Source organism: Ptychodera flava, chromosome 17 (genome assembly GCF_041260155.1).
Source record: "Ptychodera flava strain L36383 chromosome 17, AS_Pfla_20210202, whole genome shotgun sequence".
Classification (NCBI taxonomy): Eukaryota; Metazoa; Hemichordata; class Enteropneusta; family Ptychoderidae; genus Ptychodera; species Ptychodera flava.
The window spans coordinates 15510999-15536205 of NC_091944.1; the positions used below are offsets into that span (position 1 = coordinate 15510999).

Here is a 25207-nt window from a genome sequence, read left to right on the forward strand (position 1 = left end):
CAAGTTGCGTACTTACTTAGTTACAGAGTTAGGCTGGGGAACCTACGCGGGGCCTGTATCAAGTTGCGTACTTACTTAGTTACAGAGTTAGGCTGGGGGAACTGCGCGGGGGCCTGTATCAAGTTGCGTACTTACTTAGTTACAGAGTTAGGCAGGGGGAACTACGCGGGGGCCTGTATCAAGTTGCGTACTTACTTAGTTACAGAGTTAGGCTGGGGGAACTACGCGGGGGCCTGTATCAAGTTGCGTACTTACTTAGTTACAGAGTTAGGCTGGGGCAACTACGCGGGGGCCTGTATCAAGTTGCGTACTTACTTAGTTACAGAGTTAGGCTGGGCGAACTACGCGGGGGCCTGTATCAAGTTGCGTACTTACTTAGTTACAGAGTTAGGCTGGGGCAACTACGCGGGGGCCTGTATCAAGTTGCGTACTTACTTAGTTACAGAGTTAGGCTGGGGGAACTACGCGGGGGCCTGTATCAAGTTGCGTACTTACTTAGTTACAGAGTTAGGCTGGGGAACTACGCGGGGCCTGTATCAAGTTGCGTACTTACTTAGTTACAGAGTTAGGCTGGGGGAACTACGCAGGGGCCTGTATCAAGTTGCGTACTTACTTAGTTACAGAGTTAGGCTGGGGGAACTACGCGGGGGCCTGTATCAAGTTGCGTACTTACTTAGTTACAGAGTTAGGCTCGGGGAACTACGCGGGGGCCTGTATCAAGTTGCGTACTTACTTAGTTACAGAGTTAGGCTGGGGAACTACGCAGGGGCCTGTATCAAGTTGCATACTTACTTAGTTACAGAGTTAGGCTGGGGGAACTACGCGGGAGCCTGTATCAAGTTGCGTACTTTCTTAGTTACAGAGTTAGGCTGGGGGAACTATGCAGGGGCTTGTATCAAGTTGCGTACTTACTTAGTTACAGAGTTAGGCTTGGGGAACTACGCTGGGGCTTGTATCAAGTTGCGTACTTACTTAGTTACAGAGTTAGGCTGGGGAACTACGCAGGGGCGTGTATCAAGTTGCGTACTTACTTAGTTACAGAGTTTGGCTGGAGGAACTACGCGGGGCCTGTATCAAGTTGCGTACTTACTTAGTTACAGAGTTAGGCTGGGCCAACTACGCGGGGGCCTGTATCAAGTTGCGTACTTACTTAGTTACAGAGTTAGGCTGGGGAACTACGCGGGGGCCTGTATCAAGTTGCGTACTTACTTAGTTACAGAGTTAGGCAGGGGGAACTACGTGGGGGCCTGTATCAAGTTGCGTACTTACTTAGTTACAGAGTTAGGCTGGGGGAAGTGTGCGGGGGCCTTTATCAAGTTGCGTACTTACTTAGTTACAGAGTTAGGCAGGGGAACTACGCGGGGGCCTGTATCAAGTTGCGTACTTACTTAGTTACAGAGTTAGGCAGGGAGAACTACGCGGGGGCCTGTATCAAGTTGCGTACCTACTTAGTTACAGAGTTTGGCAGGGGGAACTACGCGGGGGCCTGTATCAAGTTGCGTACTTACTTAGTTACAGAGTTAGGCTGGGGGAACTACGCGGGGGCCTGTATCAAGCTGCGTACTTACTTAGTTACAGAGTTAGGCAGAGAGAACTACGTGGGGGCCTGTATCAAGGTGGGTCCTTACTTAGTTACAGAGTTAGGCTGGGGGAACTGTGCGGGGGCCTGTATCAAGTTGCGTACTTACTTAGTTACAGAGTTAGGCAGGGGGAACTATGCGGGGGCCTGTATCAAGTTGCGTACTTACTTAGTTACAGAGTTAGGCTGGGCCAACTACGCGGGGGCCTGTATCAAGTTGCGTACTTACTTAGTTACAGAGTTAGGCAGGGGGAACTACGCGGGGGCCTGTATCAAGTTGCGTACTTACTTAGTTACAGAGTTAGGCTTGGGGAACTAGGCGGGGGCTTGTATCAAGTTGCGTACTTACTTAGTTACAGAGTTAGGCTTGGGGAACTACGCTGGGGCATGTATCAAGTTGCGTACTTACTTAGTTACAGAGTTAGGCTTGGGGAACTACGCGGGGGCCTGTATCAAGTTGCGTACTTACTTAGTAGAGAGTTAGGCTGGGGGAACTATGCGGGGGCCTGTATCAAGTTGCGTACTTACTTAGTTACAGAGTTAGGCAGGGGAACTACGCGGGGGCCTGTATCAAGTTGCGTACTTACTTAGTTACAGAGTTTGGCAGGGGGAACTACGCGGGGGCCTATATCAAGTTGCGTACTTACTTAGTTACAGAGTTAGGCAGAGAGAACTACGTGGGGGCCTGTATCAAGTTGCGTACTTACTTAGTTACAGAGTTAGGCTTGGCCAACTACGCGTGGGCCTGTATCAAGTTGCGTACTTACTTAGTTACAGAGTTAGGCTGGGGGAACTAGGCGGGGGCCTGTATCAAGTTGCGTACTTACTTAGTTAGAGAGTTTGGAGGGGGAACTACGCGGGGGCCTGTATGAAGTTGCGTACTTACTTAGTTACAGAGTTAGGCTTGGGGAACTACGCGGGGGCCTGTATCAAGTTGCGTACTTACTTAGTTACAGAGTTAGGCTGGGCCAACTACGCGGGGGCCTGTATCAAGTTGCGTACTTACTTAGTTACAGAGTTAGGCTGGGGGAACTAGGCGGGGGCCTGTATCAAGTTGCGTACTTACTTAGTTACAGAGTTTGGCAGGGGAACTACGTGGGGGCCTGTATGAAGTTGCGTACTTACTTAGTTACAGAGTTAAGCTATGGGAACTACGCGGGGCATGTATGAAGTTGCGTACTTACTTAGTTACAGAGTTAGGCTGGGGGAACTACGCGGGGGCCTGTATCAAGTTGCGTACTTACTTAGTTACAGAGTTAGGCTTGGTGAACTACGTGGGGGCCTCTACGAAGTTGCCCACTAAGATAGGTACAAAGTTGGCCAGGAGGAACTACACGGGGGCCTTTGTGTAGTTGCGTACATACTTATATACAGAGTTAGGGTAGAGACAACTTGGGAAACTACGCGGGGGCTGTATCAAGTTGCGTACTAATAGTTACAAAGTTAGGCTAGGGGAACTACGCGGGGCATGTATCAAGTTCTGTACTTACTTATTTACAGGGTTAGGCTCTGGGAACTACGCGGAGGCCTGTATGAAGTTGCGTACTTACTTATTTACAGATTTCTGCTTGGGGAGTACGTGATTCCTTGTATAGTGACCGTATCATCGACCATAAAACCGTTCGACAAGGTTTGGGGCATGGTCATTGTCAACACAAAAGATTACGAACATGAATGGGAAAGACAATTACGCAACACTCAGTATCATGCACAACTGGACGGTTACGACACAGAACAAACATCAAACAAAAGTGGACAAACTATGAAACTAAATGTACGAGAACAAACACATCGACCACGATATTTTAAGTATCCTGATCCGAAAACATAAATGCCCATATTCCGCAGTGGTACTCATTGCCTACAATTCACAAACCGCCGCCTGAAAACTCAACATTTGCAGGCAGACCAATAATCAGTGGCTGCTCTACTGAGTCCCACTTACAGAATTACAAAATTCCTGGATTACTTCATAAAACCACAAGTTCAGCAACAACCAACATATATAAAAGATACAACAAATTTCATACAAGAAATAGAAAACACAAATGTCCCTCAACAGGCATTTGTCTTAACACTCGACGTGGTGTCAATGTGCACAAAGACAATTCACAATGAAGCAATTCGGCTAGTCAGTGAAACACTTAACTCACAAACCGCGCATCAAACAAAATACAGCATCAAAAAACGATCCACGGAAGAATTAATAGAAATGCTATCAGTAATTCTTAAACACAACAGTTTTGAATTTAACAAGCAATATTTCTGCCAAACCCGAGACTGCAGCATGGGATCAAACGCCTCACCGGAAATAGCCAACATTACTTTTCATAATCGTAAATAACCACAACGTTAACAACATTAATTTCTGGAAAAGATTCAGAGATGATATTTTGTAATCTTTATCGGAAGACAAACCGAACTCACTAACTTCATCCAAAAAATCAACACAATGCACCCAACATTTAAGTTTTCATTCGAAAGCTCAACACAAGAAATTACATTTCTTGATGTAGTTGTTTTCAAAGGTGCAAGATTCTACAAAGAAAATATCCTCGACATCAAAACACATACTAAACCAACAGACACATTCCAATTTCTACATAGAGAATCGTGTCACCCGACAGCAACTTTTAATGGCTTTATCAAAGGCGAAATCCTTAGATACGCTCGCACTTGTAACAACAATGACGACTTTACTAGAAAAGTCGCTTTCTTTACAAACAAACTACTCGACAGAGAATACAAAAACAACGAAATCACGAAAATAACAGCAAAAATAGACCATATTATCTGAAATACACTAACAAACCGCACAGGTACACGTAAAGAAACAACAAACAAACTCATCTTCAGCACAACATACAGCCCACACATCAAAACAATAGATCTTAGGGGAAGTCATTTGAAATATTGGGCTGAACTGGAGAAGGATTCAACACTAAGGAATGTATTCCCAGAATCACCAATCATTGCTTACAAGATAAACAAAAATCTAAAAGACAAGTCAAAACAAAATTTACAGAATTAAAAAAACATAGAACAAACAAACCGGAACACCAAACGGACTCACAACAAGACCCAAACATTGATATACTTGCCTTGCTACTCGAAGAGCAAGAACACTAAAATGCATTAAAATAAATTTTAACAAACACAAACTGAGGAAAGAATCTACACTGCGACTAGACACACTCAGGTTTCAAACGCAATCGTCAAAGGGCTACTCTATCAAACAAGCTTTACCCACACAAACAAAACATTACCGTACACACTAATGCAAACTTCCCTACATATATCCGAAGCGAAACAAACATTATATTAACACAAACAATCTGATAAGAATGTAGGAACACATATGGAAAACGAATCAAACACAAACTCGATACAACAACATTTTGGATAGTAAGGGGGGAGCCTCTTTCACATTTGTTACATTAAGATCAGATAGACAACAAAAAACACTTCTAAATGCGTAAACAGAAAACTAGACTATCAATCAGACCAAACCATGCCAATGAAAAGAAGATGAAATTTATGACAAAATGAATGAAGTGAGTGTGGTTCGTGGACGCAGATTTTCAATGAAAAAATTAACATAAAATCGGGGTTTCACATCTAACATATATTTGAAGAAATGCGATTTGTTATGACATTGTAACATTATACCTTCGTATGTGTTTTGAAGTCAAGAAATTGTGATTTTAAGGTTTTCAAATGCTACATTGTTCCCCTAGCCTAACTCTGTAACTAAGTAAGTACGCAACTTGGTAGAGGGCCCGGCATAGTTCCCCTAGCCTAACTCTCTAACCATGTAAGTACGCAACTTGATACAGGCCTCCGCATGGTTCCCCCATCCTAACTCTGTAACTATGTAACTACCCAACTTGGTACAGGCCCCTGCATACTTCTCTCAGCCTAACTCTGTAACTACGGAACTTGGTACCGGCCCCCGCATAGTTCCTCCAGCCTAAGTCTGTAACTATGTAAGTACGCAACTTGATACAGGCCCCTGCATAGTTCCCCCTGCCTAACTCTGTAACTATGTAACTACCCAACTTGGTACAGGCCCCTGCATACTTCTCTCAGCCTAACTCTGCAATCTGAGTGCAACTATGTAACTACGGAACTTGGTAAGGGCCCCTGGCATAGTTCCCCCAGCCTAACTCTGTAACTAAGTAAGTACGCAACTTGATACAGGCTCCTGCATAGTTCCCGCAGCCTAACTCTGTAACTATGTAAGTACACAACTTGGTACTGGGCCCCAGCATTCTTCCCATAGCCTAACTCTGTAAGTATGTAAGTACACAACTTGATCCAGGCCCCCGCGTAGTTCCCATAGCCTAACTTTGTAACTAAGTAAGTACGCAACTTGGTACCGGCCCCCGCATAGTTCCTCCAGCCCAAGTCTTTAACTATGTAAGTACGCAACTTGATACAGGCCCCGGCATAAGTCCCCTAGCCTAACTCTGTAACTATGTAACTACCCAACTTGGTACAGGCCCCTGTATACTTCTATCAGCCTAACTCTGTAACTATGTAAGTATACAACTTGGTACGGGCCCCCGCGAAGTTCCCATAGCCTTACTTTGTAACTAAGTAAGTACGCAACTTAATACAGGCCCCCGCGTAGTTCCCATAGCCTTACTTTGTAACTAAGTAAGTACGCAACCTCATACAGGCTCCGCGTAGTTCACCCAACCAAACTCTGTAACTAAGTAAGTACGCAACTTGCTACAGGCCCCGCGTAGTTCCCCAACCTAAGTCTGTAACTAAGTAAGTACGCAACTTGGTACAGGCCCCGGCATAAGTCCCCTAGCCTAACTCTGTAACTATGTATTAAAGTACGCAACTTGGTACAGGCCCCCCGCATTGTTCCCTTAGAGTAACTCTGTAACTATATGTAAGTCCCCCATGTACACATTGGAATGTGTAGGACGCTCTCAACCAGTCCCATCTAAGTTCATAACTTAGTACGCAACTTCGTACAGAGGCCGGGTTAATCAGACGTAGGTAAGGTAGTAATATAGGTGTAACAACAATCTCGCTTCTACTGTGTAATGGTGTAACTTTAGTTGATACTTGACACACATATACTGGAACTCCGGCAAGGCCAACTTGTAACTCCGTACACATGCATCTAATTAGCATGTCATTATCGGCTACATGGACTGTCTGCCGTTTTCATGGAGCACCCGTTAAACTATCTATGTTGATCAAACAAGCAAGCAATTCCAGCCTGAGGTCAATAATGTTACGAGTGCCCTCGCATCTTTCCGTAAGCACATGTACATTAACTGATTTTGGACGGTCAGAAAAATAACGACGTATTCCTTGAATCTTTGAAATAGCTGTAAGGCTTTAAAATATTTAAATAGTGACCACAGATTCAATGAAAAAAGGAACAATTTATTGACACCAAATGAAATCCATTCAATGCATGGCATTTGATAGATTTTAAATCTGAACGTTTGTTTGATCTGCTGGTTGCGTCACTAGCTTACACAAACCAGTGCTTATAGTAGACAAAGTGTATTATATGTGATTGTATTTTATGCGGATTTCCTTGAGTGAGTCAGGGTGAAGATCGTAAGAATTGACCACAAACTTGAGCTTTTAAATGTTTTAATATGATGGTTGTGAGAACATAACCAACTTGAAAGTATTTTATTCTATTAAGGTTGTAATGTACTCGAAACTAAAATACTTAAAACTTTTGCTCAAACTTTCCTCAAGGAAACTTTCGACCATTCTCTACCAAAGCAAGAATAAAAAATAGGGGGGAGGTTCACCATGCAAATGTTGGTACAATGGAAAAAAAGCACTATAAATCTACTGATATTTGAAATTCAAAATGGCTGCCATCCCTGTATTAACTCTAGAGGGAAAATGGAAGTTTCGATTTTCTTAATACTAAGACTGTGAAATCTTTAGTTAATTCTTGAGCTTCAAAATGAGCCCCCAAGAGTGGTAGACCAGGCAAATGCTAGGCAAATGCTTTTCACGCATCGCGAAGTCCCCTTAAACAGGGAAGACTGTACGAGCTGTACGTTTTAGAAATCATCGTCGGAAAATTATTTTCTCCAATCCAATCATTGGTGACTCAACAGCGAGGGATACAACAAACGCCACGGCGTAAGAGAGAACCAGATTTGCCACATAGTAATAAATCTGTAATGCAAAAAATAAAAACAAAATGTAAAATAGGCAACTAAATGATGCGTGATCCTTGCATAATAAATATCTCACGTAAGATGAGTAGAATACATACGACAAACAAACAAAGGTTTGTGAAATTTTTGGCAAAAGATGACAAAAATGAAATATATACGAGTGAATTAAACTATACAACTCACCATGTTTATTTCTGTATAATTTATCTCAGTTTTTCTCTCCAATAGTAAGTGTACATGACTATCGGATGTACCAAGTATGCACAGTAAGTCAGATGAGACAGTGGACTCCAGGCACTCCATGATAAGAGACTATCAACAGGTCCTGTAGAATGATGTAAGAATCTGTGTTCATTGTAGTCTCGGCTACCCAGAATGCTCTGCGGGGCTCTCTTTTCCGGGGCGGCCTGAAGAGAGAGCCCCGCAGAGCAGTCTTGGTAGCCAAGACTATGTTCATTGCGGAACAATATTGTAGAATGTGATGATATTTGAAATGTCTTTCTTGTGTATGAGAAAAGTCAAATTGGCATTTTAAGTATAATAATATATTTAACATACCGAAATATTTTTTGTTGTCGACAGAATGTTTTAAACGTACCTGAAGTTGCAAAGACAAACATGCTGTTATGTAGCACACCTCATCCATAACCCGTGTCGCGATTTGCCGATTTACGTCACGTAGGACACACTATTTTGACACTTACGTCATGCAAGAGGTGACAGAGACCCTATATATAGTTATCAGTTTTGACAACTGATAAAGTTGAAATCACCATCTACGCATGCGAACATGCTTGGCAAGATGCAAAGTGTAAGTGCTCCAGTGTATCAGGCAATTGGTTGCAGTGAAAGAGTTGTGTTGGCCAAGAACGAGAAAGTTTTGGTCCAGAAATTAATGTATGCAAATTTATCTTTTCAATATGCACTGGTATATGAATAAGCTTATCCCTACAGGAACCTACATACTTAAAGCTTGCAGCGATCAGCCAGGTTATATTATGAGAAAATGATATCAAGGTCAAAGTAAGCAGTGCTGCCACGTATTGCCTCTCTGAAATTTTGTTATAAACTGTAGATATTGATGAAGTTGTCCCTTAAAAGTTCACTCATCATCAATGTGAAAGCAACATGGACAAACAGAGACAAAATGGTGTTTCAAAGGTTTCAGAATCAAATGTCGTGTTCAAAATTAAGAAAACCAACCCTTCGTATTTACATATGCAAGATTCTTCACATTCTATTAACAAATATTACTGCTTTCACCCTTTAGGCATCGTTAAACCAAACGTGAAATCTGTTATATCTATTTCAGCGAAGACGTTTTCACCAAAAATGAGGAAAAGTTCTTAGGTACAGAAATGTGCAAATAGCCATGGTTACCCATAGGTAGTTCTCCTCTTTAAAGGAACAGTTTCTGTAACAGTAATTGTTGATCTTTTCTTCATATTTAAAGCCCAATAGCTGCTAATTTTATGCATTATTTTCATGATTTTATTTTCAAACCAAAGATGGTTCGTTTAAATGTACTTGCTGAAGGACGTGTATTGAAGTATCACTGCTCGCTGATTTGGACCATGCCTACACGTTTTAACAGGTTTAATAATAAACGGGTGCCGCACCCATAAAATGGCGCCCCACAGGAAATACAAACCCCCCCCCCCAAAAAAAACAGTATTTCCTGCACATCGTGATCACAACAGAAACAAGTATGATGCCATTTGCTTGAATGCATCACACGGTGGCTAACATTTTGTTGTTGTAATCTTTATTTTCTCTGTCATATGACTAGTTTTTGAAAATGGCGGGAAATCTAAAATGACGTTAAAACCTTTGAATTTACATGCCACTCACGACACCCATGGCAGCGTTATACACTATTTCAGTCTCTAATGAGTTTTTTTTCAAAGAAACCTCTTGGAATACTAAGGATATTTTGAGATCGGTTTATTGAACATTTGCAGCTATTGGGGCTTAAAAAGAAAAATGAGTATTTTTGTATTGTTCCCTGTAAATAATGTTGAAATAATACCGTCTTAACGAAAAACAAAAAAATGAGGTTTTGGAGTATTAAAAAGCGATAGTCACCTCCATTTCCTGTAGCGCAGGCGAATATGACCCAGGCGACGGCCGTGACGAAAGCAAACTTGGTGACGGATTGGTAGAGTGCTGCCACCCATTGGTCTGGATGATTCCCTTGTAAGGCTGGATACTGGCCATAGACCACGGCAAGGCCACTTCCGATAGCTACACACCACATAATCAAATTAAACCACTGAAAAGTAAATAAGATCATTTATTTTTTTGGATAGAGTTATTCAAGTCGGTTTTGGAAAATGCACTTTACTGTTGCTTAAATCGTAATTTGAAATGTTAAAGGCGGAATATAGGGACAGATATTCGGACTCAAAAAACAATTTACAATTCTTCTCTGTTGTACCAATTGTGAGACTTATTTTAATGCTCTTGGATTAGGAAAAATTTTCACCAGCTTTGTTTTCGAAAATCGAAAAAAATCATATAGAGATGGTGACTTCTAGTTTATCGGTAAATGTTAGTCAACTTGTCTCTCTGGTACCTACCTTTGCACGGTGACCCCTGAATGTGATGTGATGTGATTTGATTTGATTTGATTTGATTTGATTTGATTTGATTTGATTTGATTTGATTTGATGAAAGTATGGTTGAAAATTTTACTGCGGAAAGTTTGAGCAAAAGTTTTAGTCTTTCACTTTCGAGGCGCATACTACCTTAGAGTATGAGTTGAGGAATGAAGCGGTTGATGCACACAGAGAACTGATGTCAAAGGTTATAGATGGAAAATAAAATTGAAAGACACATCTTTTCTTATTGTTAAAATTTCTTGTCATAAACCTATTATCATATGGCAATAACACGTGCAAGATCAATATAATTTGATCGCTTAGGTCCGCGTCCACTCGCACCGTGACATCCCTCGTAAACACTTTGTATGCGCTCATTCTCACATTCCCTATACGCACATATGGGAAACCACTTAGAATGTCTTCCGGCCAACTCATCCAACTTTCTGGGTACAAAGATAACACTTAACCGATTGTGTTAGGATATATATTCTTATATTGCGTAATTTTAGCATATTTTCTTACTATAGATACTTTGATGACATTCCTTCTAAGATTTCAGCTTTGAGGCAAAGCTTCCCCTTAATGTTTATTCTACCAACCGGAGATTCTATATCTGCTAAGACAATCGGTTTAATCCACCATGTGCTTTTCTCATGACTCATTGACTTTTCCCGAAAAAAAAAAACATTCAGTAAGAGAAAACCTCGCCTTCCCAAATCAGAGACATTACTACCTTCTACAGAGACACTTCACGTCACTAGACTCAACGCCGACATTGCACTGTCTCTCACCCTAGTGTTACGCTTCACTGTGTGTAGCCACTGTGTACTTTAAAGGGATACAGTCGTCGGAACTGCGCCCAAAGGTCGCATGGGGCCCATACTACCAACGCAAACACTGTATCCAAGGTACGATGGTGATTGATGAAAGTTAAAACATGTCTGCCATAATCTACATCGTGTAATTTAAATGTTGCAGCTATGATGATGAGGTGCATCTAGATATCGTGCACGAAATAAAATGTTTGTAAACAAGAAACTCGCACAGGCGCAGTTCCGACGACCGTTTCACAGTGTAAGTAATAAAGCTACATGGTGAAACAGTCGTCAACATCATTGGCCCAGTAGAGAACTTTCTTTATCTAGTAATCTCCAAGACTTTGGGGCTCACTTTACAAAATTACGGGAAACCAATTACTTTGATTCGTGTGTAAGGATAATATTATAATGATATTTAATAGTGACCTCGCCGTACATAACAAAAACTTCACTGGCCTTCCAAACTAACAAATCGTGAAGCCTCAAATCATTATTGTACCTGGATGCATACTAAAGCACCACAGTGCAATAAGTTCATGGTTAAACCGTCTACCTTATTAATTTTGATTTTCCGTCCGTCGAGTCGACAGAGTACATAACCAAGATAGATACCGACCAGGTAGGACTGCAGATGACCCCAAGGTGTTGGATAAATATGATCATAACCAAGTGGAAGATTATCATTGTAGAAACTGTAAGATGAACGTAGTTAGGAGGAATTTTTTATCGTTGTAGATACGAGTTTTATATAGCGTAACATGCACCTGAACAGATAGGCAAATACAGGATAATGCAGACAGCAATGTGCGATATATATTTCAATACATTAAACATAGTTACATACATACATACATACATACATACATACATACATACATACATACATACATACACACATACACATATGCACACTATATATATATATATATATATATATATATATATATATATATATATACATATATATATATATATATATATATATATATTATATATATATATTATATATATATATATATATATATATATATATATATACTTCCTTTTGAAAATATATACTTCCTTTTGAAAAATCATTTGCAATTCTTTCGCCTAGTCCGGAGACTTTAATTTTTGCTTGAAATGAAGGATAGCAAAAACTTATGATGGAGAAATTATATCGAGCATGTATATATAGTCAGCAAAATTTCATAAGGAAATTTTACAATTTATAATTACGTGGGATCAGCTGTTAAGGGATAGCCAAAGTAGGTTGCAAGCCCTGCTACGATTGCTATGGAAATGACGGTGAACGTTCCAACCATGAAGGTACCAACTTTTGGTGATCTGTGTGGAGAAAAGAAATGAATGTTGACAGATATGGAACATAGATCATGAAGTATAATTTATGGGAGTCCTATAATAGAAAAGTAGAGACGTCACAGACCGCCTGGAATGTGCAAGAATTACACAATGCCATGGACAAAGTACACTATTTTGAACCAGTCTGATGCCCTTTTAAAATGCTAAGTTAACTAAAATAAAGAACAAGGTAAGAGTTTTGACAATAATCTTGAAAGTCCGTCTGCGTGTTCTTGTTTGTAATGTAAACATGATATCAGAAAAAACACAAAAGGATTTTTGTGATTCCAGTTCTGTTCTCCTGTTCATTTTTAGGGAATTTGGTCGATGCTCTTTGATTTGATCGTCAAGAGGTTTTGTCACGCTGTTTGTTTTCCCGGTGGTTTTGAATCAAGACTCCCCAAGCATTACATCGACGGGAATGTGTTCGTTATTTGTTCAGGATAATTGTTCAAGATAATTGGTTGACAATTTCATTAATTTATTTTTTGACATTCCTTAACTTGTGAGTGGCGTCTACCTTTTATGCAGTGTCAACGAAACTTGATGCTCGACAATAAATCCTATTTAAAGTTCAAACCAGAGAATAAATGTTGTCTTCCTAGGAAATATGTTTACTATTTTGAATAAGATAAGTAACATAAACTGACTTACTTGTAAAGCAGAATGATGAAGAATGGACTAAGAATAAAAAGTTGCATGTCACAGCATAGATACCAAACCCAGTCCATACACTAAAAGTAAACAAACAAGTAAATTAGTAAATAAACAGAACAACAACACAAACATACAATAATGATTTTGCACAATCATTCGTCAATTATTGCATCAATTAACGTAATGGAAAGACTACATAACATAATGGCAGTACTACACCACATAATGGAAAGACTACATAACATAATGGCAGTACTACACCACATAATGGAAAGACTACATAACATAATGGCAGTACTACACCACATAATGGAAAGACTACATAACATAATGGCAGTACTACACCACATAATGGAAAGACTACATAACATAATGACAGAACTACACCACATAATGGAAAGACTACATAACATAATGGCAGTACTACACCACATAATGGAAAGACTACATAACATAATGGCAGTACTACACCACATAATGGAAAGACTACATAACATAATGGCAGTACTACACCACATAATGGAAAGACTACATAACATAATGACAGGACTAAATCACATAATGGAAAGACTACATAACATAATGACAGAACTACGCCACATAATGGAAAGACTACATAACATATTGACAGGACTAGACCACGCAATGGAATACTACATAACATTACGCGTGCACTGCGTCACATAATATAAATGTATCACCTCAAAAGTTACGGCGTTCCATATGCTAGGACGAACTATGGATCTGAAACAAAATCAGGTCAATCCTGCAAACAAGTTCAGAGAAGAAATTTTCGTTGACGGTACACACGAAAAAGTAGACACAAGTTGACAATTACTACATTGATCAAACGCCAAATTCTGACCCGGATTTTTGGGCTTTGAAATCAAAACTTTAATTTTGTATTACATGCATGCTTATGCGTGTGATGCACAGTCTCAGGTAAAATCGTACGGTCCATATATTTTAATAAGAAGAATACTTACAATGGATAAACTAGCCGGCCATGGATACAAGTTATGAAAGTAGAGAATGGTAGCCCACCAATACTCATGACACAATTCTTGAGATTCCAAGACATTTTGATCGTGTATTGGACCACTTCCGAGGTGCAGTGTCAGCGTAGACCATATCAACAACATCAGTCCAAACGCAGGGGTGAGACGCCACCAACGATGAAAGTAGAATAGGAACCAATTCAATCTGCCTTTGGTTTTATGTAACTGTTTCAGCGTGACGTAGCATACAAGGCATCCACTGCAAGATGAAGATACTCCTATTATATAGACTTTGAAATGATATTGCGATTTGATTTGATTTTTAATGTATATGATATTATCTTCACATCGCTGTCAAATCCACTTACAGAAATCCTTCATTGTTCATAAAAGCACGGTAAAATAACCTTTTTTCCCCCGATATTTGTGTTTCGGAAAATGAAGTTTATTTTCTTTTAACGTCTATAAAGATAATTGCAACACAGGGCGCATGGCTTGTCAAGACTTTGACCATTTTGGACGTTCACAGCATTTGTTATGATTGAATAAGATTCCTTGCAGAGATGCAATTATTGCACGATAAAGACGAATTTTGTCGGTGTTATGTCACACAGGTCATAGACCGTGTACGTATTCTTCTAGTAACTTTTTCCCCTGGTATCAGAATGGATAAAATATGCTAGGACGCACGGGATTACAGTCGTGTGAACATAGGGCCTAAGGATACCGCAACATGATTATGTGCATACCTGGTGACCTACCTAAGGAGGAAAAAAGTGTCCACTCCGAAGAAAGTGTTTAACAATCCAAGGTATGAGAATCTCTTTGTAACCTCAGTAAGAATGTACTTAAAGTCTCCTGTGAAAACAAGAGTATTCGCAATAATGACCGTGTGGTACTAGATCAGACATACAGGTAATAATTACAGCTGATGTAAGAAATTACCATGCTTTCTATTTCATATTCATAGACAATGATTTCCGTCAATGGTTTTTCACATTTATTTACCAAGTGGGGACTACATGTCATTTACGATGACTTGTTGTAAGCTTATGCAATGTGCAGCCAGACAATACATACGCATGTCCATACATACATACGTACGTACGTACATATATACATGCATGCATGCATACATACATACATACATACATACATACATACATACATACATACATACATACATACATACATACATACATACATACATACATACAATACATACATACATACATACATACATACATACATACATACATACATACATACATACATACATACATACATACATACATACATACATACATACATACATACATACATACATACATACATACATACATACACACACACGCACGCACGCACGCACGCACGCACGCACGCACGCACGCACGCACACACACACACACACACACACATACATACATACATACATACATACATACATACATACATACATACATACATACATACATACATACATACATACATACATACATACATACATACATACAGACATACATACATACAGACAGACAAACAGACAGACAGACAGACAGACAGATAGACATTCAGACAGACATTCAGACAGACAACAGATAGAGAGACAGACACTCAATTTTCCATATATATGGAAAACCCTCATTTTACTTATGTACACCAAAATGGGAGTTATAACGTACAAACCTACAGATCGATAGGAGAAATAGTAGGAATGTCCCAGCATTATCCACATCATGCTGATTACACGTACTCCATTGATTGACGAGATCGTTCCGGAACTACCAGAGCTTGTGTTCAGAAGTTTTCGACCGTTTGCGACGACAGAAAACGAAATTAACACCCTGCCCAGAACACCTAGAACAGGAAAATAACGAAAAATAACAGGAAAATAACGGCGAAAACTTGGACTCTTCATGTTATTAGACTGCAACTTAACTACATTACGTTTTTCTGGAATAAGTAAACACTAGACTCCCATCCTATATGTTAGGATCACGAAACCTATAAGATTCCGTTGTAATTGTATATATCCTGTTTGTGAAATACATATATTGAAAGGGGTACATTTTAATTAGATTTCATCATTCTTTAAGTAAGACAACTAAGTTGCAGTATATTCATACCTGGTGTGTTCTTCTTGAGTTCGTCTACCGTGGACTTATATTTTATCAGTTCTTCCTTTATTGTGTCCATGTTAGCGATCTCTTCACTTCTTTTGATCTTTCGTTTGAGGTTCCATTGCCAGATAACATCGCAGGCAGTGCCAAGTATCATCAAACCGGCTATGATACTGCATATTACGCTGATGAGGAAATTAATGACACATAATCAACAAAAGTGATAAAATCATTGCTAGTGTCATTGTCCAATCTTCATCAATGATAACATATAGAAAGTTGATTTTGTCACTCTCCGTCAAATTTAAAGGGAAACAGTCGTCGGAACTGCGCCTGTGCGAGTTTCTTGTTTACAAACAATGTATTTCGTGCAAGATATCCAGATGCACCTCATCATCATAGCTGCAACATTTAAATTATTCGATGTAGATTATGACAGACTTGTTTTAACTTTCATCAATCAACATCGTACCTTGGATACAGTGTTTACATTGGTCGAATGGGTCCCATACGAAGTTTGAACGCAGTTCCGACAACTGTATCTCTTTAACAAGAAGAAACAAGTCTTCTCCCAAAAGATTACAAGACGATTGGCCGATTGTTTGGCTACAAGCTGTGTAAGATTCGCACTCACTGTTATGTGATAATGATTAGGTAGATGAATGTATTGGCGAAAATCTATGTAAGTATAAGTATAAAGAGGTGAAATTCATGTGAGTATTTTTTCTGTACTGTCTTAGGAGATCTAGTATTTCAATGGGAATCCCACACCGAATACTTTGAAGCGTAATAGCGTAACCCGAAAACCATGCATCGGCTATCGAAGAGGGACATAGTCAGATTAAATCAACAAACTCTGATAATTTTTACATTTAAAACATGTTGAGCATCACTAAAGGTACAGGAATACATCAAATTTATTTTTGACTGATGATGTTTTGTGAAAATAAATCAATGTAGCATTAAAATGTAAATGTAAATGAAGGTCTCAAGCCCTTCCGAACAATGAGTTCTCCTAAAAAACTATGAGAAACACTGCTGGCAGATTTGGACTGGTCTGGAGGTTTAAGGTAGAATGTGCCTCGGGGACAGATATTCGAACTCTCAAACTTTTACAATTCTTTTCTGATCTACCACTTGTGGGGGCTCATTTTTAAGCTCTAGGTGTAAGAAAACTTTTCATCTGCGAAGTTTTTCGAAATTCGAAACTTTTATTTTCCTTCATAGAGTTAACACAGGGATGGCGGCCATTTTTATTTTCAAATATCGGTAAATCTTGGGTTATTTGTTTCTCTAGTACCAAAATTTGCACCCTCAATTTTAATTCTTGATTTCGAACGAGAATAAATGAACGTTTGAGCAAAAGTTTAAGTCTCTCATTCGAGGCGCATGCTACGTTAAAGAAATTAAATCACAATGCCAGGTACAGCCTTTATTGCATAGGCACTATCTATTCCGAGGGAGGTCACTCAATAACATTTTGTTGAAGAAGTAAAAGTCTACCGACCAAACTTGTATATGTTTTTGATTGTGGCGAATTATGTGATTTGTATTTTGTAGTTATTGTTTACACAAGTCATGACAGATAATGTCAATAACCTAAAAAACAAACAAAAAATAAAAGTATTTACTTCCCCTGTACAAAGACTGCAAAGTTTCCGGTAGAAATTTGTTCTAACGATTTCTTGAACTCTAGAAGCGTTTCTTTTATTTCTGTTCTCAAATTTACACAGCAGCTACAGTGATCACATAAATTTCAATAGGACCTACCGCAGCCCTCCGGCGAAGGTAAAAAGTGAGCTCATTTGAAGGGAATAGCCCGATGCAGATAAGGAAAATTTAAAATAATAGTTCGTGTCTTACATGGCTACGTAATCTCCAGTCCGAAAGGGGATGTCTTTAACGCAGTATACATTGTCCGATATTGCAATGCCGGCTGTACAAAAATAAAAGAATCGTTCCTTGTCAAGTCTTTGTATATATTTGACGTAATAAGTTACTAAATGTTGCGACAGACTTATTTCTGTGCAGGTATGTATACATTTGTGTCTGTCTATCTGTGTTTTTTACTAATGTTTGTACATGCCTGCGTCAGCTTATATGGAGGTTTTCCACCTTTAACTATGTAACAAATTTATATATATATATATATATATATATATATATATATATATATATATATATATATATATATATATATATATAATATATAAAATGTATATATATATATATATATATATATATATATATATATATATATATATATATATATATATATAAAAACACAATCCTGAAGTTGAGCAGAAAATAGAAAATAATAGTGAAATAATAGTGACACTTGTTGTCCAACATAAGATATATAAAACGGATGTAGATATTTCAGGGGAAAGAAACAAAATGTAAGATTCTCATCTCACAGACGATACTCGGCGGAGTAAGATAGCGTGGTAGACGGTGTGAGGTGTAAAGGAGTATTTTTGCAGTGTAACAAAACAATGCGGTAGAGGGCACTGTTCATAGAAGATACGACAGTAAAATGATCAAAACAGAAAAAGAAACATTGAGTAGATGGATTGCAAAATCATTATTCGCAAGTGTTCGACCAGATAGAACCAAGATATTAAGATTATAATGGGAATCCATTGAAAACGTTAACGCGGTTTATTGTCTTCTCTATTTTTATCTTAATTTAAGAAATTAAACCCTTTCAGAAGACATCTATCTTGTTAGCAGAAGAATGTTATTAGCAGATATGTCAATTCCAGATTACAAACATCTTAATAGATATGTAATATGTGTCATATGATATGAATATATTTACAAGTATATACATTTACGAAGATACAGTAGTTGCGACTTGGGTAAAGAGACAGAGAGTTTGAGATAGTCCGACAGACCGACAGACAGATAGATTTACAGAAATACAGTTGGACAGACACAGAGATATTGGTTAGTCGATCTATCGATAGACAGGTTGATAGATTGGTGGAGAGACAGATGTAGCCACCATGTGTACAATACGGATAATATTTATAAGCAAGTTCATTACTTACATTCGTTTAAAATGAATTGTACTTCAGTACCATTGCAACTGTCTGGAAAACAAGTTCCCCACACCTGAGAAAATAGAAAGGCGAAGCGACTTTAAATAGGTAAGTTCTAAAGCTGTATATGTAGTAAAACCCCAATAGCTGCAAATATGTATTAAACTGGTCACAAAATATCCTGTTTTCCAAGAATGTTTTTTGAATAAGATCCATTAAAGGCTGAAAAAGTGTGTAACACTGTCAAAGGTGTCGAAAGTAGCAAGTAAATACAAACGTTTGAACATCATTTTAGATTTCCCGCCATTTTCAAAAACTAATGTGACAGAGAAAATGAAGATTACAACAACAAAATGTTGGCCATCGTGTGATGTGCATTCAAGTAAATGACATCATGTTAAACAAACGTTTGTTTCCTTCGTGATCACGATGTGTATGTGCAGGAAATACTGCGTTTTTGTACTTTTCCGTAGGGCGCCATTTTATGAATGCGGCATCCGTTTATTATTTAACCTGTTTAAGCGTGTAGGCATGGTCCAAATCAGCGAGCAGTGATACTTCTATACATATATTTCAGTCAGCACATTTATGCGAAACAACTTTGGTTTGAGAATACAATCATGAAAAAAGTGTATAAAATTCGCAGCTATTAGTGCTTTAATGTATCAAAGTGAAATTGATACTCCCTTCTAGAAACTTACATTGTCTGACAAGCAGTACATGCCACCAAAAGACCTTTCTTCGGTTGCTTTCACGTCCCGACAAACCTCGAATAAACCCCAGACTTTGAAGTCAAGAGTGTGGGGGAATTCCCTCAATCCTCCTATTCTGTTCCCGAAGGACACTATCACTGTTGGGAAATAAAAAAGCAATACAAAAATCAGATATAGAAGTTATAATCGAGAAAAATGTCAGTTTGTTTGTTCTAATGGCATTCTTGCCGCAACTGTTACTCACGTCTTTCGTAATGCGAGCTGAGCAAATGAAGTGTCCTGTGTAGGGATAATTTTGTCAACGAAGAATATTCCGTAATAATTAAATGTCGTCCTATATTTCATCAAGTCCACAGATAAACATGACATTCGGTCCTTCCAGGATGATGCCAAACAGTTACAAAGACGAACAGTTTTAGAGGAAAATTGAGCAAGAAATGAGAAAAAATAAAAGAAAAGTTTCAAAAATTTAATTAATTAACATCTACACTAGTTGAAAGTGAAAGACTTAAACTTTTGCTCAAACTTTCCTCAAGGGACTCTTTCAACCATTCTCTTTCAAAATCAAGAATAAAAATTGGGAGTCACCGTCACAGAAACAAATTACCCAAGATTGATCGATATTTGAAATTCAAAATGGCCGCCGTCCCTGTGTTAATTCCAAATAGAAAAATAAAAGTTTCGATTTTCAAAACACTAAGACGGCGAAAGTTTTTCTTTCTGAAAAGGGCTTTAAAATGAACCCCGACAAGTGGTAGATCAGGAAAGACTTGTAAAACCGAATGTCTGTCCCCGAGGCTCGTTCGACCCTAAATTTAAAGCGAAGTCTGCATTTACTCGTTCTGAACAGTTCCTAGGCATTATTTGATGCGATAGCTCATAAGCATGATAAGGGAGGGACAAATAATAGACCATTGATCCTGTCGGTATTGACGTCACACAATCACACTTGGTGAGGTATTGCTGCACAACATGATAGTGGCATTAATCATCGACTTTTAACTTATATTAGCGTAACGCCTTATCATGCTTATAGTGTAGCTTCGTTGTTGTTTGCATAGGATCGATTGTTAAACAAGCTTCAGGTAATGGGTACTGGTGCATATAAGATTAGGGAGCGTTGACATTCTATACTTCATGTGGCAAATATTATAAAGTGTAGACAGACAGTTTTTAACAGAAAGACTGGCATTTTATTGTTAATGTCGATATAAAAATACGGGAATGGTTTGTCCATTGCATCAATGGTGTACGCGCGTAATACAGCATGTAAAGAATTAGACAACGATGAATGTCAGTCTTTCTCTGTCTTACTTACTTTGGCGCCGTAAAATAAATTCTTTGTTTGCCGTCCGCGTGCGGGTAGGTTTTTGGACGAAATATGAAAAACAAACACAGATCGTATGCTCGAAAATACGACGCGTTGTGTCCTTCCTTTGTTGGCAATGACGCAGCAACTTACTCAAATGTCTCAAAACGCAAATGTCGTACGATCGTTTCGATACAAATCAGATTACCTATCGTAAAGGGTTACATCAACCGCTGTACGTAAAGTGTACATGTGCACCTCCTGTTGTAGTGGACTGCAGTATACCGTAAGTGAAGATCGATCGACCGTTTCACAAGTTTATTTCTCCCTCAAAGTTTCCAAATCGGCGGAAGTGCGCTGTATTGGCTTGGTCTCCATACAAGACGGATCGAAAACAATTCTTGACTGGTTTAGCTTCGAATAAGGAATGGAACTGAATTTCCATCAGCTTCTGCGCGATCCACGATTGATCACGAGGGGGCAAGCAGCCCGGTGGTGGGGCAAGCAGTTACCGCCGATGAAATGTTCGTTCTTGAATGCTCCAAATAGTTCGTACGCAGTATAAGTTGCTTTCACTTTGAACACTGTTTTGTGCTAAAAACGATGTGGTCATTTTATAAGTCCGGATTAGAATTCAGTTTTCAAAAATAGCAACGGCCATTCGGCATTGCTGTCTTGACAAACAGAATATTCAGCATTTTAGTATGCAATAGCGCTGATCACTTAACGTCATTTTTCTTTCATTAATGTGCAAAAATTTGTCCGCATTTTCGGCAAGAACAATGAAATTAAAACCTGCTAGTGTCATAATGCATACAGAAAATCACACTAATTCATATGAATTTATGGCTCAGACTACAAGTTGCAACAACGACCGCGCATGCAGTAACACAATTTGTCCGATTTTCAGGCAGCGGTGTTCGAAGTCGCGCGCGCAGCTATTAACAAACCTGACACCGAGATCAGCGCTATTAGAATAGGACTGTTCACAGTTTACGTCACTGTTCTCTCATTAATATGCAAAAATAAATATTTGTCCGCATTTTTAGATTACGCTTTTGAAAATTACGCATGCAAGAACGACGAAAATACATCTCAGTGGGTGACTGCTAGTGTAACAATGAATACTAAAAAACATATTAACGACTCAGAGTACAAGCTGCAAAAACAGCCACGCATGCAACATTGATAAAATTTGTCCGCATTTCAAGCTGCGTGTCCAATGTCGCGCGCGTACAGCTATATTTAGTAACAAACCTGTAACCGTGAACAGCGCTATTGCGGGTAAAAGACTAGTTGATACACAAAATTCAGAATAAATAGCCTTTAAAGTTACAGCTAATGGAGCATTTAACTCAACAGAAACAGTGCTCAGGACTAGTATTTATTTGACACTTAAAAAGGAGGATTTGTACTCGAGGCTGTTATGATTTGCTCAGCTACCCACTCTTCTTACTGCAAAAATTCTAATTGTATGCACAGTCCCTCTATCCACTATGGATAGAGGGACTGTGTTGTATGGAAGAGACAGTTTCACCTTTTACCAAGATGTTTAGCATTTGTTTTCTGAGTGACATCTATACTTTGTTATACTCAGTAACTTTTGCAGTTTAATATGTGGAATGTTCAGGTTTTGCAAGAACACCTTTTTGTTGTAAGCTTACCCCAACATTTCGAAATAGTGTTTCGTTGGTACTATATAGACTTTACTTCTCGGTAGACAAGCTTGACAGGTGCCGTCCAAGCTACGCTTCTCCAATTGTCTAAATGCCCTGGACTACTCTTTGGTCGTTGTGTCCTCCTGCCCTGTCTGTTGTGTTTTTCTCTCTTGTCCTTTCCCGTATTATTTTAGAATGGGATTTTAAACTAAGTTTAAAGCTTGGTTTTGATCATGATAGATATAAATTAAAGATAAAAATATACGTCCAATCGTAAACATCAATACAGGTCTCGATCTTAAATTTACGTGTTATAATTAATATACAAATGTCACTTAGACACGTTGCAAAATTGAACCCATTACGTGAAATTCTTAGGTTCCTTCATTAGGTGTTAATTCAAATATATTTTGTTTTCTTCAAAACTTTGTAAACATCCTCGTATACGTAAGTTGCAGTTGTCGCAAATATGCTTTTTATTCATATCTGAGATCTTGTTATTTTAATTAATAGTTTTACTGGCACCTATGACCACCCAGTGCATAAATCTCCGTCAGAGACAATCTGTAGATCTTCGTAACACAACCAGTTGATTACTATCACACTGTACATGTTGTACATTATGTACTGGTATAGTGTTTATTGCCATTGTTTATTATGGAATTTTTGTTCAGACTCAGAGTCACCTAACTCTAAGTATGCTTGTTGTATTTACACAAGTATAACCTTTGTTTCCACGCACTGTTTTCAGCGTGCTAATGAAGAGCATAAGAAACACTGCATTGTAAATGTAACAGATGATTTTTTCATACTTGTGACCCATAAACCGATGGGAAAGTTAGAGTTTATGCGATTGATCTGTGTTGTGTTTTTTTTTCTGTGTTTGTCTTTTTTGCTGGCTGGCTGGTAGGTTTTTCAAAAATCCAAGGACGGCAAACAAAGAATTTTATTTACACGGCCTTACTTACTTTGGCGGGCGTAGCTTTCAGAATAACCAGTCGTCGACCATTCTGAGCGTGTCGTTGCCACAGGTAGCAGACAGCCTTTCATTTGTCGGTCGAACATCTGAACGAATGGCGGCTAGAAGAGTTGCCAAACGACTAACCATTTCAACGTCGTCTTGTATTTCATCTAAGTTTGGCATTCTTGAAAATTGAAGTTCAGTTTCCTTTTTCAACCTCCAGATGGCATCATATCCCTGATGTGCCGCGGTAAATCTGTGGCAAGCCAAGGTGGCGATAGTAGCAAAATAGAGCATCCAGCGAACAACCATAGTTGACTAAAGGAGTCGCTGCGTGTATACACATACACCTTTTTATCGCGCGGTAAGAAGGCCACGTACTGGTGTTACGTCACGGATGAGAGATATCTCTGAGATTCGACACAACTGTATGATTTTGACACATAGTCTGATTAAGAGAAATATACTGTATGTATGTATGTATGTATGTATGTATGTATGTATGTATGTATGTATGTATGTATGTATGTATGTATGTATGTATGTATGTATGTTTAAAATCGTAATGTGAACCTAGTTTCGCACAGTGGCTGTGTGGTTGCATTTTTTGTTGTTGTTGTTGTTGTTGTTGTTGTTGTTTATTTATGAATACGCTCTAAGTGGACTTAGCTTTCATATATAGCAACAGACCAAATACAGATACGGATAATCACAGTGTAACATGCCACATCCAGCCCCTTTGGCTTATAAGACACAAATAGCACACATACGAGGAAGTCATCTTACATACAAACATATTATGCCTTCGATTGGTAACAGCAACGAAAATTTTGGCGTATAAACATCGTATGCAGAAGTTTTAGAAATTAGAAGTTCAAGCTTGTCAGCAAGATGAAGGATACGGATTCTGGATTTATAGCACATATTTTCCCTGAAGAAGATATCACTGATAGACTAATACAGACTTACATCTGAATATATCTGTTAATTTACACGTAGCATTATCCAGATATGAGGTTTGGAGTTTTTTCTGCAAACGGAGACTTGGTCTAAAGGCAGACTGAAAGATCCGCCGGAGCGTAGAGAGCGCCCTCGAGCGGCGGATCTTTCAGTCTAGGTCTGACGGGGAACAGAAAATGTTAATCTTGTGATTGGTGATTTTCGTGTTGTTATCAATGTGAGGTTTTCGTGATAGATGAGGGTCAACTTGGAGTAACAAGAAAACTTAGTGTC

At 38.7% G+C, this 25207-nt stretch overlaps 1 protein-coding gene across 1 annotated transcript; it reads right to left on the reverse strand.

Moving 5' to 3' along the window:
- Nucleotides 1-6765: 6765 nt before the first annotated feature.
- Nucleotides 6766-24338, reverse strand: LOC139115583 (nose resistant to fluoxetine protein 6-like). The gene is made up of 14 exons (XM_070677826.1): nt 23982-24338; nt 20035-20183; nt 19343-19406; nt 18153-18225; nt 16296-16474; nt 15856-16026; nt 14931-15027; nt 14158-14428; nt 13169-13248; nt 12392-12499; nt 11727-11865; nt 9838-10024; nt 7936-8077; nt 6766-7750 (listed from the first exon to the last, which is right to left on the reverse strand). Exons 1-13 carry the CDS (start codon nt 24076-24078, stop codon nt 7956-7958), a joined length of 1737 nt encoding a protein of 578 aa, XP_070533927.1. The 5' UTR covers nt 24079-24338; the 3' UTR covers nt 6766-7750; nt 7936-7955.
- Between the last annotated feature and the right edge of the window lie 869 nt (nt 24339-25207).

Excerpts from the sequence above, each read along its gene's own strand:
- LOC139115583 (XM_070677826.1), bottom strand. The coding sequence starts at position 24,078 with ATGTTCGACCGACAAATGAAAGGCTGTCTGCTACCTGTGGCAACGACA. Across the intron at positions 16,475-18,152 it reads ACTGGAGATTACGTAGCCAT|CGTAATATGCAGTATCATAG; the intron begins GTAAGACACGAA and ends TTTCCTCATCAG. Across the intron at positions 11,866-12,391 it reads CCCTTAACAGCTGATCCCAC|TTTCTACAATGATAATCTTC; the intron begins GTAATTATAAAT and ends TTCATCTTACAG.